Genomic DNA, 13,437 nt, shown 5'->3' with positions numbered 1-13,437 from the left:
CGTGGTATAATAACGAGTATTAAAAGAGAGAAAGTCCACTACGGTCAATCAAACAAAGTACTCTCTCCAGGAGACTGCTGTTTGTGTCCCGTGTGATACTAAAAGTCAACATTCACTTATTTTTAATTTACAAAAGTGATCATTTTAAGCCGAACCATCATGTTTTACTAAATCTAATCAAGTGGTTTTGTTGCCCAAACCTGATGAGATAGTGTTATGGTGCTTTTTGCTTCGTTTACAATGTTAACCACGTGCTTAAAACTGTTTAAAACTGCGACCATATTCCTGGAGAAAATAAACTGCCCTCGAAACGTAATTGCGGATGCAGTTTAGTTGTATGAGAATGTACATTTTAGGAAACAGGGTTAAAAAGTTTAGACTTTTAGTTTTGATGCATTGCCAGAATTTCATTTCAATTTCAAATAAGGTGAATCTGGTCATTGTCATTGTCTAAAATGAAGTCATGGTGGAATTGCCTTAATGGAATACCATTAACAGGACCTGCCTTTGCTGGCTCTGTACTCCATTAAGAGTTACCCTCTCATGATGTAGAGAGAAAGTTTCCAGTGGAGTACTAGTTCCTCAACAGTGGAAGGGAGGAGGGGAAGTCCCTGGCAACCCGGAAATCCCCCTGCTTCCTCCTCCATCAGCCTACTGAGCAACACCAGAAACCAGCACCGGAAAGTACTTCTCTTAGTGTGGCTTTACACTAGGCTTTCCCTTCACTTTTACAACACACTTCATATTCAAATCCTTTTCTTTTTTTATCAAAAACTTAAAAAAAGGTGCTACTATTGATAAGACTCTGAAAGGCAGATGTGAACCACAATAGGCCATGCACCACAGTTTAATCCTACACGCCTTCATCATCATCATCATCATCATCAGAGGGAATGTTACAGGCACCTGACATGTAGATTTATCTTCTCTCTTCACTCTTGTTCAGATTTGTTGAACCTTGTTTTTAGCTGCATTTTTATTTCCGTCGTACAATGAGAGCAAAAATAACCAGAGTCAGATTCCTGGTAACCTCTCTCTGTGTAGGTCTACTCATACCTGGACATCTGATCCAACAAGACAAACAGAAACAGCATAGCATAGCATAACATAGAATATCATAGCCTGGCACAGCGGCCACATATTCATACACACAGCTGGCAGCAACATCAGCATAAAATCCAACTTGTACACCGAACATAAACTATATAAACCCAATAAACACTAATAATGAAACAGGCCATTAGTCCATAACTGTAAATGATCTTACTGTTGATGGTTCCAGCAGGAGACGACGGGGCTTCTTGGTGTTGAACACTGAAATGACTTCATAGTCCCTTTCAGAGGTGAGCGGGGTCAAAGAGTTCAGTCTGATATGATGCCCTAATGCCAGAGTCTCTCACCAGTAGGCCTTGTTATGGGTCCAGTAGGGTGAGTCTTCCACCAGTAGGTCTTGTTCTGGGTCCAGTAGGGTGAGTCTTTCACCAGTAGGTCTTGTTCTGGGTCTTGTTATTATTACTAAAAATCAAGTTAACAAACAATAAAATGAATCAATATATCTCAGGGTGAACAAAGGCCAAATTATCTGACTAACCCTGAACTAAATAAACAAGCAAACACAATGACAGTTCCTAAACGTGGCTCCCTGCTGTAGGATACAGCAGATAAACAGGAGAATGGATGACAGTTCACCCCGACCACTGAAGTCTATCTTTAGGAACAAAGAAAACCTACAACAAGGTACACAGTTAGGAAGCCAACGAGGGCACTAAGGCTGCTGATTCACCTGTAGATCACAGCTTTAACACAAAGGACAGAACAAGGCTGCTGTCAGACTACCTGAGCATTTTAAACTGCAGAGATGATTGATGGACCAATCAGCAGCCGACAGTCCCACACCTCCAGCCAATCAGAGAGAGAGCACCTAGATGGGAAACAAAGATCCTCACCAGACAAAGACACTCACTCTCACACTAAACACAAACACGAAACCCAGATTGTTGCCGGGGTTAAACAAATTCTGTCAGACGCAACCTCTATTTTATCACTACATTAATTTATAGAAAACATACTGCGCACGTATTTATCAGCAAAACAGAGAATCCCCCAGCATGCACTGCAGGTCTAAAAAGCAGGGAGGGTAGCCTACTGTACATAGTACTGTACTGTACTTTGTTATTGTCATCTTTAGTGGTTGTTTGCATAAAAACACACAATTCAAACGATTATGAATATTTAAATATTTGCTTTGATTAAAAACATCTTGGCCAGCTGCTTAGAGCTAGTGTTAGGAAGTTAAACAGGTCATAATTCTCTCTCTAATATCTATTTTATATTGATGTTAAAACATCTCCTTCTAACAACTGGATTTATTGAAGTTTCTCATCAAAAACTACATTTTACCAGATTACATTTGAACACATCGTGATAACGTTGTAATTTACCTACACGGAATGGTCGTTTTTCCTGAGCCGACTGTGAACGCCTCATAATAATAACTCAATGGCACCTCCGTTAACGTTGGTATCTCCGGTATTCATCCAGTCAGGATTGAGCTGCTAACGGCTGCTAACAGCTAACGTTACTAACTCTCCTCCTGCTGATTTCAACACAGGTTTGTTGTTCTCAGTGTCTCTTTATCAGGTAGAAACAGGATGCACCCCCTCAGGTTTAGTAGCTCCATGCTGCTGAGAGCTTCATTATCTCTTCACCGTGTCTCCGGTCACAAACTAACTGAAACATGATACAGCGTGCGTCTGCGTCATTGTGCAGTGTAACTGTGGGAATGCATCAATAAGAGGAATCGATAGTCAGAGATTCCTCCGCGTACCACGAGAGAGAGCACGCGGACCACCAGTGGTACGTGGACCATAGTTTGAGAACCACTGGCTCAACTTCTTCCAATGAAAGGTGGCTTGTAGCTTCATCAGCTAGAGTTCGTGGAAACCATGAAAGCCTGTGTCAACCATCATGTAGATGTTGAGATATTTCACTGGATAAGTGAAAACCTTTACCTGTTGGTTGGATGGGAATCAGAGGATCACCAGAGTCAGTGGGAGTGTAGGGACATGAACGTCTGCACCACCTTCATGGCAATCTATCCAACAGTTGTTGAGTTATTTCAGTCTGGACCGACGTGGTAGACTGACGTGGTTAAAACGCTGTCTACATTGCACGCTGACAATAGTTTGGGAAAAACAACACGTTTTATTTCCATTCTTGCATTTCAAATAATCTCAGATATTACAGCATATAGAAATATATTTTGAATACTGTACCACATGAAATACAGCTGGTATATGCAAAGTCAGATGGGATCATTATTTACATCATTATTTACAGTCAGTGTGCATATCGTCATGTGTATTAACATCACTTACGTCTTCACTGCTTTACACACTCAAACAGTTAAAATACACCGTTACAGACAAACATAGATATTTACACATGATCGCTGCTGGAGCACTGCACGATGTTCTCGTGGTTTATACATCTGTGCCACACACTGTAGTTATTAGTCAATTCAAACGTGCTTACGACAACCCAACAACTAATACAACGAGCTGCGCTACCACACAGAGAGGACATGAGACTGAAGTGGAAGTCAAGACAAACTCTGCCTCAGGTGAACATCACACAATATATTAGTCATGAGAGTTTAAGACAGAGAAAAAGGTGCTTTTGAGCACACAAAGAAACAATATTAAAATCAAAGTTGGAGCCTCAGTCTAAATCCGAATCTCGGATCTGAGTACACTTGTCCCCAAAGTCTAGTTTGTTTGATTGGTGTGAACGCTCCGTACCGTACTCTGGCACGGTTCGTCGATCCGTACTCGAGTCAACTTGAAAAGGTGGTCTGGTGTACGGTTCATGTGGACTCAGGTACGGTTCCATCAGGTGTGAAAGCTGACCGTACCAAAACACGGGAGTGGACTGCTGGGTAACGTGAGTAACGTTAGCAGTTAGAGAGTAGTTGTGAAAGGTCAGACTTTTTTCAACGCCGCCGGTCTGCTCTGAAATCTGTATACATATAAGACTGTTTCATATCTGTGTCTGTATCTGCTCGCAGCATGCGGTGATCTCATCCTCTGAATTGTACAGCCGTGGATGATAAAGCAGGAAGGCCGGCGAGAGGTTCCTTAAAATATAGACAATAATAGGCGATGGGGTTGAGTGATGTTTATTTTATTTAACTAGTTTATTGGTCTACCGCTGAAGAACGAGAGCCGATCAGCTGCTCAGCGGGCAGGGAGAGAGACATATCTTCACATCGAACTCTGTGAAATCAGAGTTTATTTCAACCAAACCAGAGTTGGTGATTGTTGGAAAGACTAACGACGACGTGTTGGTGAGTTTTATTTTGTTTCTGTCACGTTTGAATGACGTGTTTTACGACTCCGCCACTAGAACAGCTGATCTCAACATAAACAAATACACGTGGATGATGACGCGAGTATACTCAGGTACGGAACAACTTTACTAATGTGAAAGCTGAGCGGAGAGGGGGGGGGAGCAATCGTACTCGGGCACAGTACAAATCAATCGTACCTAATATGAAAACACACTAAGAAACCAAAAGCCCCATGCTGTTGTGTCTGTTATTCTCACGCAGTTATTATTAGATATACAGAAGTCAAGCATGTGCGCTAATTTCACTTTCTGGCATGAAAACCTTTTTATTGAAACTCTATCTGTGACACTGTCTTTTGTTTCCAACGAAATTCCCACAGAAAGATGTATTTGGAAGTGAGACCAAAAAGCAGAAGAGTGGCACAAAAAGAAGTGACATGCTGCAGCGCTGCACCGCATACCGGGGAATATCTGATGCCTTCAAAAATAACCAGAAACTCTGTGGTTGTTTATAGCTGTGGTTGAAACGTGTGAGCTGTTGTTGAAACAAACGGAACTTGTAAAAGAAGGCAATATGATGTTATAACTGTAACTAACCCCTTTAAGTTCTACTGAATTTACGATTCAAATTTAAATTCTATAAGATTGGCAATCTTACTTCCAAGTGGGTCAGCATGACCTGTGGAGCACCACAAGAACCAACAAGTCCCCCTTCTAATAAATCTAAACATGCTCCTATATTGCTAAATGTATACGCTGATGATACTCAAATCTACATCTCTTTTTCACTGGCTGACTGTGGTCCCCTTGACTCACGTTGTCAGTACATTAAACAAATTAATGAGACATTAAATGCACATTCTGCTCAAAATCATGCAAATTTCAAAACCTTACTCACTTATTCATTTAGGCATGAAAATAACTGAGCTCCTGGAGAACAACTTCAAAAAGATTAAACACTACATAACAGTAAAATCTGACTGCATTAGCTTTGTGCTCCCTAGAAAGTTGGAAAAATTGAGCCCCTCGCTCCGGTTTCACCTACATGTATGAAATTTGGCAGACAGATGTAACAGGTGGAGACGAACAAAAACGCCTCTTGGAGGTATGCCCAAAACTCAACAGGAAGTCAGCATTTTTTATTTAATGTGCGATATTCGCCCATTTTTGGCATTTTATAGGCCGTGTACTTTAACGAACTCTTCCTACAGATTTAATCAGAACAACTTGAAATTTGGTCAGGACCATCTGAAGACCTTAAAGAATGAAAAGTTATTCAAATGGTGAGTTTTCACTGAACGACCTGACCATGGCGTGGCGGCCATTTTGAGCCATTCGCCATTAAACAGGAAGTTGTTGTAACTCCACTGTAAATAGTCCAATCTGCTCCAAATTTCTCAGGCATGATAAGGGTCCAGTCCTGAGGACATTTACATGTCCATATTGAGTCGCACTCATAGCGCCCCCTACTGGCAACAGGAAATTACATGTTTTCTATTTTAATGTACTCCTCCTAGCAGGTTGACCGGATCCCCCCTTTCATAACTCGTGAACCGATTGTCGTAGAGTCTTGTGGCAGGCGTCATTGCACTCATAACAGTCCCGGTTTCATTGTGCCTGGCCACGTCAATCTCCGTCCCGCCAGTACCCCGACTCGTGGGAAGGTGCGAGGGCCCGTTCATCGCTGCTTGCAGCTTTAATTCTTATAATTGAAATGAGAAGTTCTTAATATTTCTTGTCCACAAAAACTTGTCCACCCCAACACGGCTGTAGCCAAACATTAAACACATAAAGGTGTTTGAATTGATGCTTTTAGCCTCATGTGATGCTCCTTCAGCTCTTGGTGTGTGGCAGTCACAACACTTGATACAGTAAATACCTGACAGATAACAGCAGCGTCCTCAGCTTACTTTTCTTTTCAGCCCCGGATCATCCACAGTGATATGAGGGGTTTAGAATGAACACACACGACTATGTACAATGACTCAGCAGTCTCTTTGAACAGAGACCAATAAAAATGTAAAAAACACCATCAAACATTTAACAAAGAGAAACTAAAATGACAAAAACGTATTATGTTTTGGATACAACCAGTTACTTTGTCACAAGACTGACGTCATCATGAATTCTGTCCTTTTGTCCAGCCTCTTAATACAGTACATAGCACTATCTAACACATTAGGAGGCAGTATTTTAAGGTACAGATGATAAATGCTTTGCTATGACATCTTGGGTCTAAGCCCCCCTCCACCCCCGTTAGCTACCGTTGCTACGTCCGTCTTTCCATTTAACATTAGCAGATTTACCATCAAGCTAGCTGACTCGTTTTAAATGTTTAAATGGCTCTTGAAGGTTAAATACATGATATCATGCTAAGAGACTGATGTTAAAGCTACACAAACACGCGGTATATTTAATTCTTTGTGACGTAGGTCGTCCACCAATCGGAAGGTCGACGGTCCACATGTCGAAGTGTCCTTGGCTCCTTGTATGTATGTAGCCATCATGTGATTATTAAAGACCCTTTTTATTTTGAAACCAGTCAGTTGGAGAGTTTTCAACCAACTAGTGGAAATAAATCATCAAAATAAACCAAATCTACCAGCGACCGCTGTGATTTCAAGCTGTTATTGTCTTCCTTAATCTAAAGGGGAGGACTTTTTGTTTCAGAAACTAACACAGATTGCGATGGTAAATCTGCCACCGCTGTAAGATGCATGATGTGTTACCATGGAAAGCCTGACAGGTTAGCAACAATAGCTCAGGGGCCAGAGCGGAGCCAACAGTCAATTCTGACTGCGATCTTCTCTCAAACTCTAGATGGCACATGAGAAATCACTGGCAGGTTAGATGCAAAATTGTATGATTAACAAGATGTATGTCTTTTTTTCTCTGAGAGAAAGACAAATATTATATTGATCAGCTCAAAAGCTGGTCATCCTCTGTCCTCTGCTGATTGGTGGAATGAGTTTTGGAGTCAGCCCCTCCAACAGGCTGCTGATGGTACATCCTCTCCTCCATCTGTGTGCAGCTATGGATGTTATTACCGTCCTCATCCCTCCAGTGTTCACCACCACCTCACTTGTAAAGCAGCTGCAGCCGGCTGGTGTGGCAGTTATTCCGGCTGATCTTGCTGTCCGGCTGGTAGAGGCTGGACGAGTTGCCGAAGGGCGGGGGGACGGGGTGGAGGTCGGAGATGGGGACCGGGTACCCCGGAGGAGGGGCCAGGGCCCTGGTGTTGCTCTGGGGGATGGCGGGCGACGGGGAGCTGTGGTTCTGATTGGTGACGGAGGATGCTCTTCTCCTCGATCGCAAGGCCTGTCGCTCAGACAGCTGGTTCCTCAGCTCAGACACACGCTCTTCTTTCTGAGGAGACAAACGGTAACAACGCGTCAACAATCTCCTCTGGTGACAAGTCATCTGTTCCTAAAGACGGCTCTATGGTTGGCTTATACTGTCATTTATTTGGTAGTTGAATTGTGAGGGAAGACTAAAAAATGAGGATGAGCATAGTCTCGGGCTTTTCTCAAACTGATTCCCTAAACATGGCTTAAAGGGTCGGTCTACCCACGTTACAAAAACAGTTCCTCACATCCATCTAGTGCAGGGGTCAGCAACCTTTACTATCAAAAGAGACATTTTAGGCAAAACATGTGATCATTGTGATGAAGGTAACTCAGTTTATAGTCTAAGTATATATTATATAAGTCTAATGCAGTGAGGGCCAAAGAGACAATGTACTACGGAGTATTAGGACCACATTGAGGGAAAAAACATCTGAGATTTACACAATAAAGTCAGAATATTACGAGAAAAAAAGTCGTCATATTACGAGAAGAAAATCGTAATATTACGAGAATAAAGTCATAACTTTTCGAGAAAAAAAGAAAATAACACGTAAAATTACTACTTTATAATATTATGACTTTATTCATTTTACGTCAGAGCAAAGTTGCGATCAAGTCAGACATAAATCTAACCAGCATGCATTGGTTGTGATTCTGCGCCGGCCTGGCTCATCTCCAAACAGCCTGAGGATTAGAAACTTATTTGTGTTGAGTCATAGACAAACGTTTCCCTCCAAGCGTAACTGAGAATACAGTTGGGAAGATCATTTTTAGGCGACAGGGCTGTTATCTTCATTTGATGCTATCTTCTTGACAAAGACCTTTACCTACTAAATATGAAGGAATAGAAATAAGAGAGAAAGGACGTGTCTGACCTCCTGGATGATCTTCTGTAGCTCCTTGTTCTCTCTCTCCAGCTGTCTGGACTTCTCCTCGTCATTATTGTTGGTGGACGAGCCGGTCTTCACGGCCTCCTGGGCGTCTGACTGCCATTCCCCCCGTGTGATCAGGCGCCGCATCTACAAATCATACACACGTTGTTCTCACTATGCATCATGAAGGTTCAGCAGGCACTGAGGGAGTTCATCAAGGCTCCTGTAGAGCTTTAATAATGATATATATAAATGTGCTTCATTTAGTTGAACATAGTTTTGTGAACTGAATATATGTAAACATTATGGTTATTTGGTGTTCTTAAGAATTACTTTTCGAATGGCAATTTTCATATTCTGACATTTCATTCCATATTCTCAGGATTCGTTCCATATTCTCAGGATTTCATACCCGTTTTCCTGCTAAACTTCAACGGGACAGGCTGATACATCTTCTGGTAAACAAATGTCCATGTGTTTTTAGTTTGTGTATCAAATATATGTCTGTTTGTGTGTTTGTTAGACTCATCCACCTCCCTACCCGCCCACCATAAGTGATCTGTCTCACTTTATATATTACGTAACTAGCTCTTAAGTTAGACTTCCGTCACAACACATGACAACCGTCACTTCAACCGTCACTTCATAACACTGCACCTTCATGCAGTCATAGTCACGCCTCGGCCAGCTGTTGTTCATGGTTTGGGCTTGGCTCCTTAAGTATGCTGATTTGTGAGATGAGAAGATGGTTATCAATCTGTGTGTGTGTGTGATAAGTACAGGGCTGGAGTTGGGACATGGTTAGCCTAGTATAGCACAAACACTGGAAGCAGAGGAAGACTAGCCTGGCCTCATGTTGAACGCATAGCAGGCTGTTGAAGACTTGAGCAGCTATTGATGCTGAGACACGGCAGGGCCGATCTACAGGTCATCATGTCATACAGTATATTAAACCAACCCAGATGACATAGATCCCTGATGAAAGGCAATACATTATGTCTGACACTTTAACTGCTGCTGTAATGTGATGAGAGGAGGACTGCTTTTACCTTGGGAATGAACAGAACCACCAGGGTGATGTAGACCGAGAAGACGATGGCCATGGAGGCGAAGGCGAAGGATGCGTCCTGCTGAGAGGACAGGATCATGGTGACTGGAGCTGTTATCATACACAGCACCTGAGGAGGAAAACAAGTGGACAGAAACAGCAGTTTTAGTTGTGTTATTATAGAAAAAGACACAGCGTGCTTGTCAGGTCTCCGTGATCTTGCAAGTCAAAAAGGCGCAGCAGGTTGTGTCGCCGCTAGAGACCAAAATAAGTCAATCTTTATACTTAAAAGAAATGAATAATTTAAGGTTCCCCCCGTCTGATTGTCTGACCACTGGGGTTTCTTGACTTGTTGGACATCATGTTACCGTATTCCCAGACCTCAGCAATTATTAGAAATATACAAACGACCTCCTGATTCTTATAAAGGCTAAGCTGCATAATGTTGCCATCTAGTGTTTCTTCTTGTGTATGCATTCATATAAAATACTTTTCATTCTCATCCCAACTCGTCACATACTGTACCACCGCTTTGTCACTTTAGGATTAGGCTACAAAACCACTACAGCTAGGTTAAGGAAAGAACTACTCGTTGATGTTCCCGGGGTCCGCGGCTCAGCTGCCGACCCCGGGCTCACCACTCTTTGTTTGTTTTGGATTTTTTAGTTGTTTTATTACCTATTCTGAGCAGTTCCTCCGTCTGATGTGGATTATAGCTGCGTTATTGCACCGTGCACCGATGAATATCGCACCATCATGGATACTATTTTGCCTCATGGAGTTTGCGCCTGCGAATGATTGCTGGATGGGCAGACACAAACGCCCTCACCTACACGCATGAGCACCTGATGTCACTACTCCCAACCGGTGTCCTCCTCTATAAACCTGCTGACTCTTATGAAACCCGGCAGTCTTAGAAATGTCCGGAGAGGCGAAAGGAAGAGAGGAAAAAGCGGGGATCAAGAGGAGGTGTGAGACATCGACTCTGGAATAACCTCGTCAAACATGCGCTCGGTAAACAATAAACTGGATGAACTTATGATAGAAGATTAACTGTATTGTATCGTACATGGTCGGGCTTAAAACTACTGCGTTCGTACGGTGAAAATGACACTGAATGTTGTGAACACGGGACGTGAACAGCGGTCTCCTGGATGGAAGCCTTGTGTTTGTTGGACCCATCCGCCTCCCCTCCCTCCTGCCCTGTGTCTCTCTTCGCTCTTTAAACTACGTCACCACAGTCACTTTCTCGGAGCGTTTGCCGTTGCAGCTAATGAGCTTAATGGAACGCCCGGTGCCTTTCATACTGGCGCTGAAGGGAGACTTGTGCGGCGGTACCGAGCACCGACGGCTGTGACGAAGCCTCGGTATATAACGCCCTGGGAATGAGAACGTCTTGCATTGGCATACAACTTCTTTATATTCTAGTTTTTGTTATTATTAGGTTATATTTACTTGAATATGTTTTATCCCGAATGCATAAATCAAACATATCTCATTTTACTATAGTGTTGCTCCTCCAACAGAACGGCTGCTGACAGAAAACAGAGAGAGAGAGAGAGAGAGAGAGAGAGAGAGAGAGAGAGAGAGAGAGAGAGAGAGAGAGAAGAGGATGAGACAACATCAAATGAAACATGAGAGAGGTGGAGGTGAGGCTGGAAATCAATACATATTGATCAAAAGTCAGCCATCTCAGTGCAAAAGCTGAAAAATCTCATCTCCAGACCGGCAAATGGAAACAGCGGGTGGACAGCAGCAGCAGCGATGTTTTCTCTGCTCTGTCATTACTCACACACAGCGACGCACAAACACAGTCCTGCCCTCCGCCCACACATCACGCCAATTCATCCACACACATTTCTGCTGCTCATCCAGGTCCAGCTGGCGGTGGAGGTCGGCTCAGATGTTTCTGTTTCAATGCAACGAGGGCCTGATTGCATATGTTTGTCCATCATTCCTAGTCCCGTCTCCGACCTCTCAATATCAGTTTGTTCAGTGAATGAACCAATCAGAGCTTTTTCGGTGAGATTAAGAATGGCAATGTCATCTTCCCAGTTGGCTAACTGGAGAATTCATGATAAAAGACTAGCAGAATGTTGACAAGCATGGATGAGATGGACTCAGCTGTACCGGTTGTTGACTGCGCTGTCTCTGCACATAGCCCGGAGTCCGTGCAGCATGCCCTAAACACAATCAGACCTTTTGGTTTCCAGGTAAAAAAAAACAAAAGTCATGGCACAACTCACTACCCAACCTCCTTCACCCCCTAGCTTTCGAATCGGTGGTGTTCCACTCACAGTAGTTCACTGGTTCACCGGTCTTGGCTCCACACTATCCTCAGACTGCTCCCCCTGACACTGAAATAAACAGTTACATCAACAAAGCCTCATCAGCCTTTAGGCGACTCCGTAGAAGGGTATTCCAAAACAAAACGCTAAAGATCAGTACCAAGGTTGCTGTTTACAACGCGGTATGTGCCTCCACTCTGCTCTACGGGGCAGAAACATGGACCCCATACAGACGGCATATCACAAACTCAGAGGATTTCCACATTCGATGCCTCCAAAATATCCTCGGCCTCTCTTGGGAAGATCGGATGCCTCAAAATGAGAGAGGTGCCCAAACAAATGTAGTTTCCATGGAAACAGAAGTTAGCAGATGAGCACATTGATGACAGGTTGAACCGCCCACATACAGGTGACCCGACTAGATCAAGAAAAAACAAGGTAAAGATCACCTTTTATTCGTCGTCTTCTTCTTTTTAAAAACAGGACCACCACCCTGCTCTACCTGGTCCACCTGGTCTACCTGGTCTACCTGGTCTACCTGGTCCCCCCGACCTCCACACAACATCCAACACTACCCAGAACATTCATCCCCACCTGGTGCCTCCCCACTGAGGAACTTCTGAACTAGCTCAGAGACCTCTTCCAGGGTTAGTGTGTCACTTCCCCCCCGAGTCTGCGTGACTGCCTGGAAAGAGAACGGCGTTTCAAACCAGCAGCAGATGCTTCACTTGTCTTTTAAATTGTCACGCAGAGCAGAATACTTTGAGTGATATTTGGTTGCAGTGAAAGGACTTCTTGTTCTTAGACGCACATTAAAAAAGCTGCACAATTGACTGCTTTATCTTTAGCTGTGTGACAGAGTGAACAGAAGCAGACAAATATAGACTCAGAGAGCAGAGAGACGTCTGTGAAGAATATCAGAGTAATTCACACTGAGCTGAAAATCCTTCAGAAACCTGGTCACAGTCATACCTTCATACCTTCATACCTTTTCTTCCTCCACGTTCAGACACACAGAACGAAATGGAACTTTAGAAGCCGTGCTGCTGCAGACTGAAACCCCACTGATTCATCATAAAGACTATATTATGTGCTGAGTTTTGCTCATAACAAATATATTGTGTTGGCCAATAAATAACAAGAAATAGCCTTCTGTATGTTGCATTGATTTCAGAACTTTGTCATTACATAGTTTGTAATGTTTAGGCAAAAGCCAAAATGCTAAGATAAGTGATTTTTATTTTTATTTTTCATATCTAAGTTGCTCTTTAAATAATTGATCATGTTGTGTATTAGCAGGTCAATAATGAAATACTGCAGCAGAGGGCAGCGCTAAGCAGCTGAGTTCCCCTGAGATGTAGGAGGAGGAGATGCCAGATTAATTGATTGCATTCACACTTCCAGGTGATCCAAGTGGGAAAAGACGCCACTGAGCTATAAACAGGATTCAGATCTGCTGGGTCTCTTTGGTTTGTGACCTGGTCGACATTCCTGCGTAAAGCTGCAGGAAAAAAGGGCTTTCATCGGAGTAGAGA

General features: G+C 43.1%; 1 protein-coding gene across 5 annotated transcripts in view; it reads right to left on the bottom strand.

Annotated features, from left to right (window-relative positions):
* Positions 1-4,653: 4,653 nt before the first annotated feature.
* Positions 4,654-13,437, bottom strand: part of gabbr1b (gamma-aminobutyric acid (GABA) B receptor, 1b) — a 69,693-nt gene continuing 60,909 nt past the window's right edge. For all 5 annotated transcript variants that reach the window (XM_074614311.1, XM_074614312.1, XM_074614310.1 and 2 more), the window contains 3 exons: positions 9,616-9,744; positions 8,570-8,713; positions 4,654-7,713 (listed from right to left, as the gene is read on the bottom strand). In XM_074614311.1, coding sequence (XP_074470412.1) covers positions 7,426-7,713; positions 8,570-8,713; positions 9,616-9,744 — 561 coding nt within the window. In that variant the 3' untranslated portion in view covers positions 4,654-7,425. The remainder of the gene's footprint in view (positions 7,714-8,569; positions 8,714-9,615; positions 9,745-13,437) is intronic.

This window comes from Sebastes fasciatus, chromosome 17 (genome assembly GCF_043250625.1).
Source record: "Sebastes fasciatus isolate fSebFas1 chromosome 17, fSebFas1.pri, whole genome shotgun sequence".
NCBI lineage: Eukaryota > Metazoa > Chordata > Actinopteri > Perciformes > Sebastidae > Sebastes > Sebastes fasciatus.
Note: the sequence above shows the minus strand (reverse complement) of the source record. Positions and strands in the feature narration are given on the sequence as shown.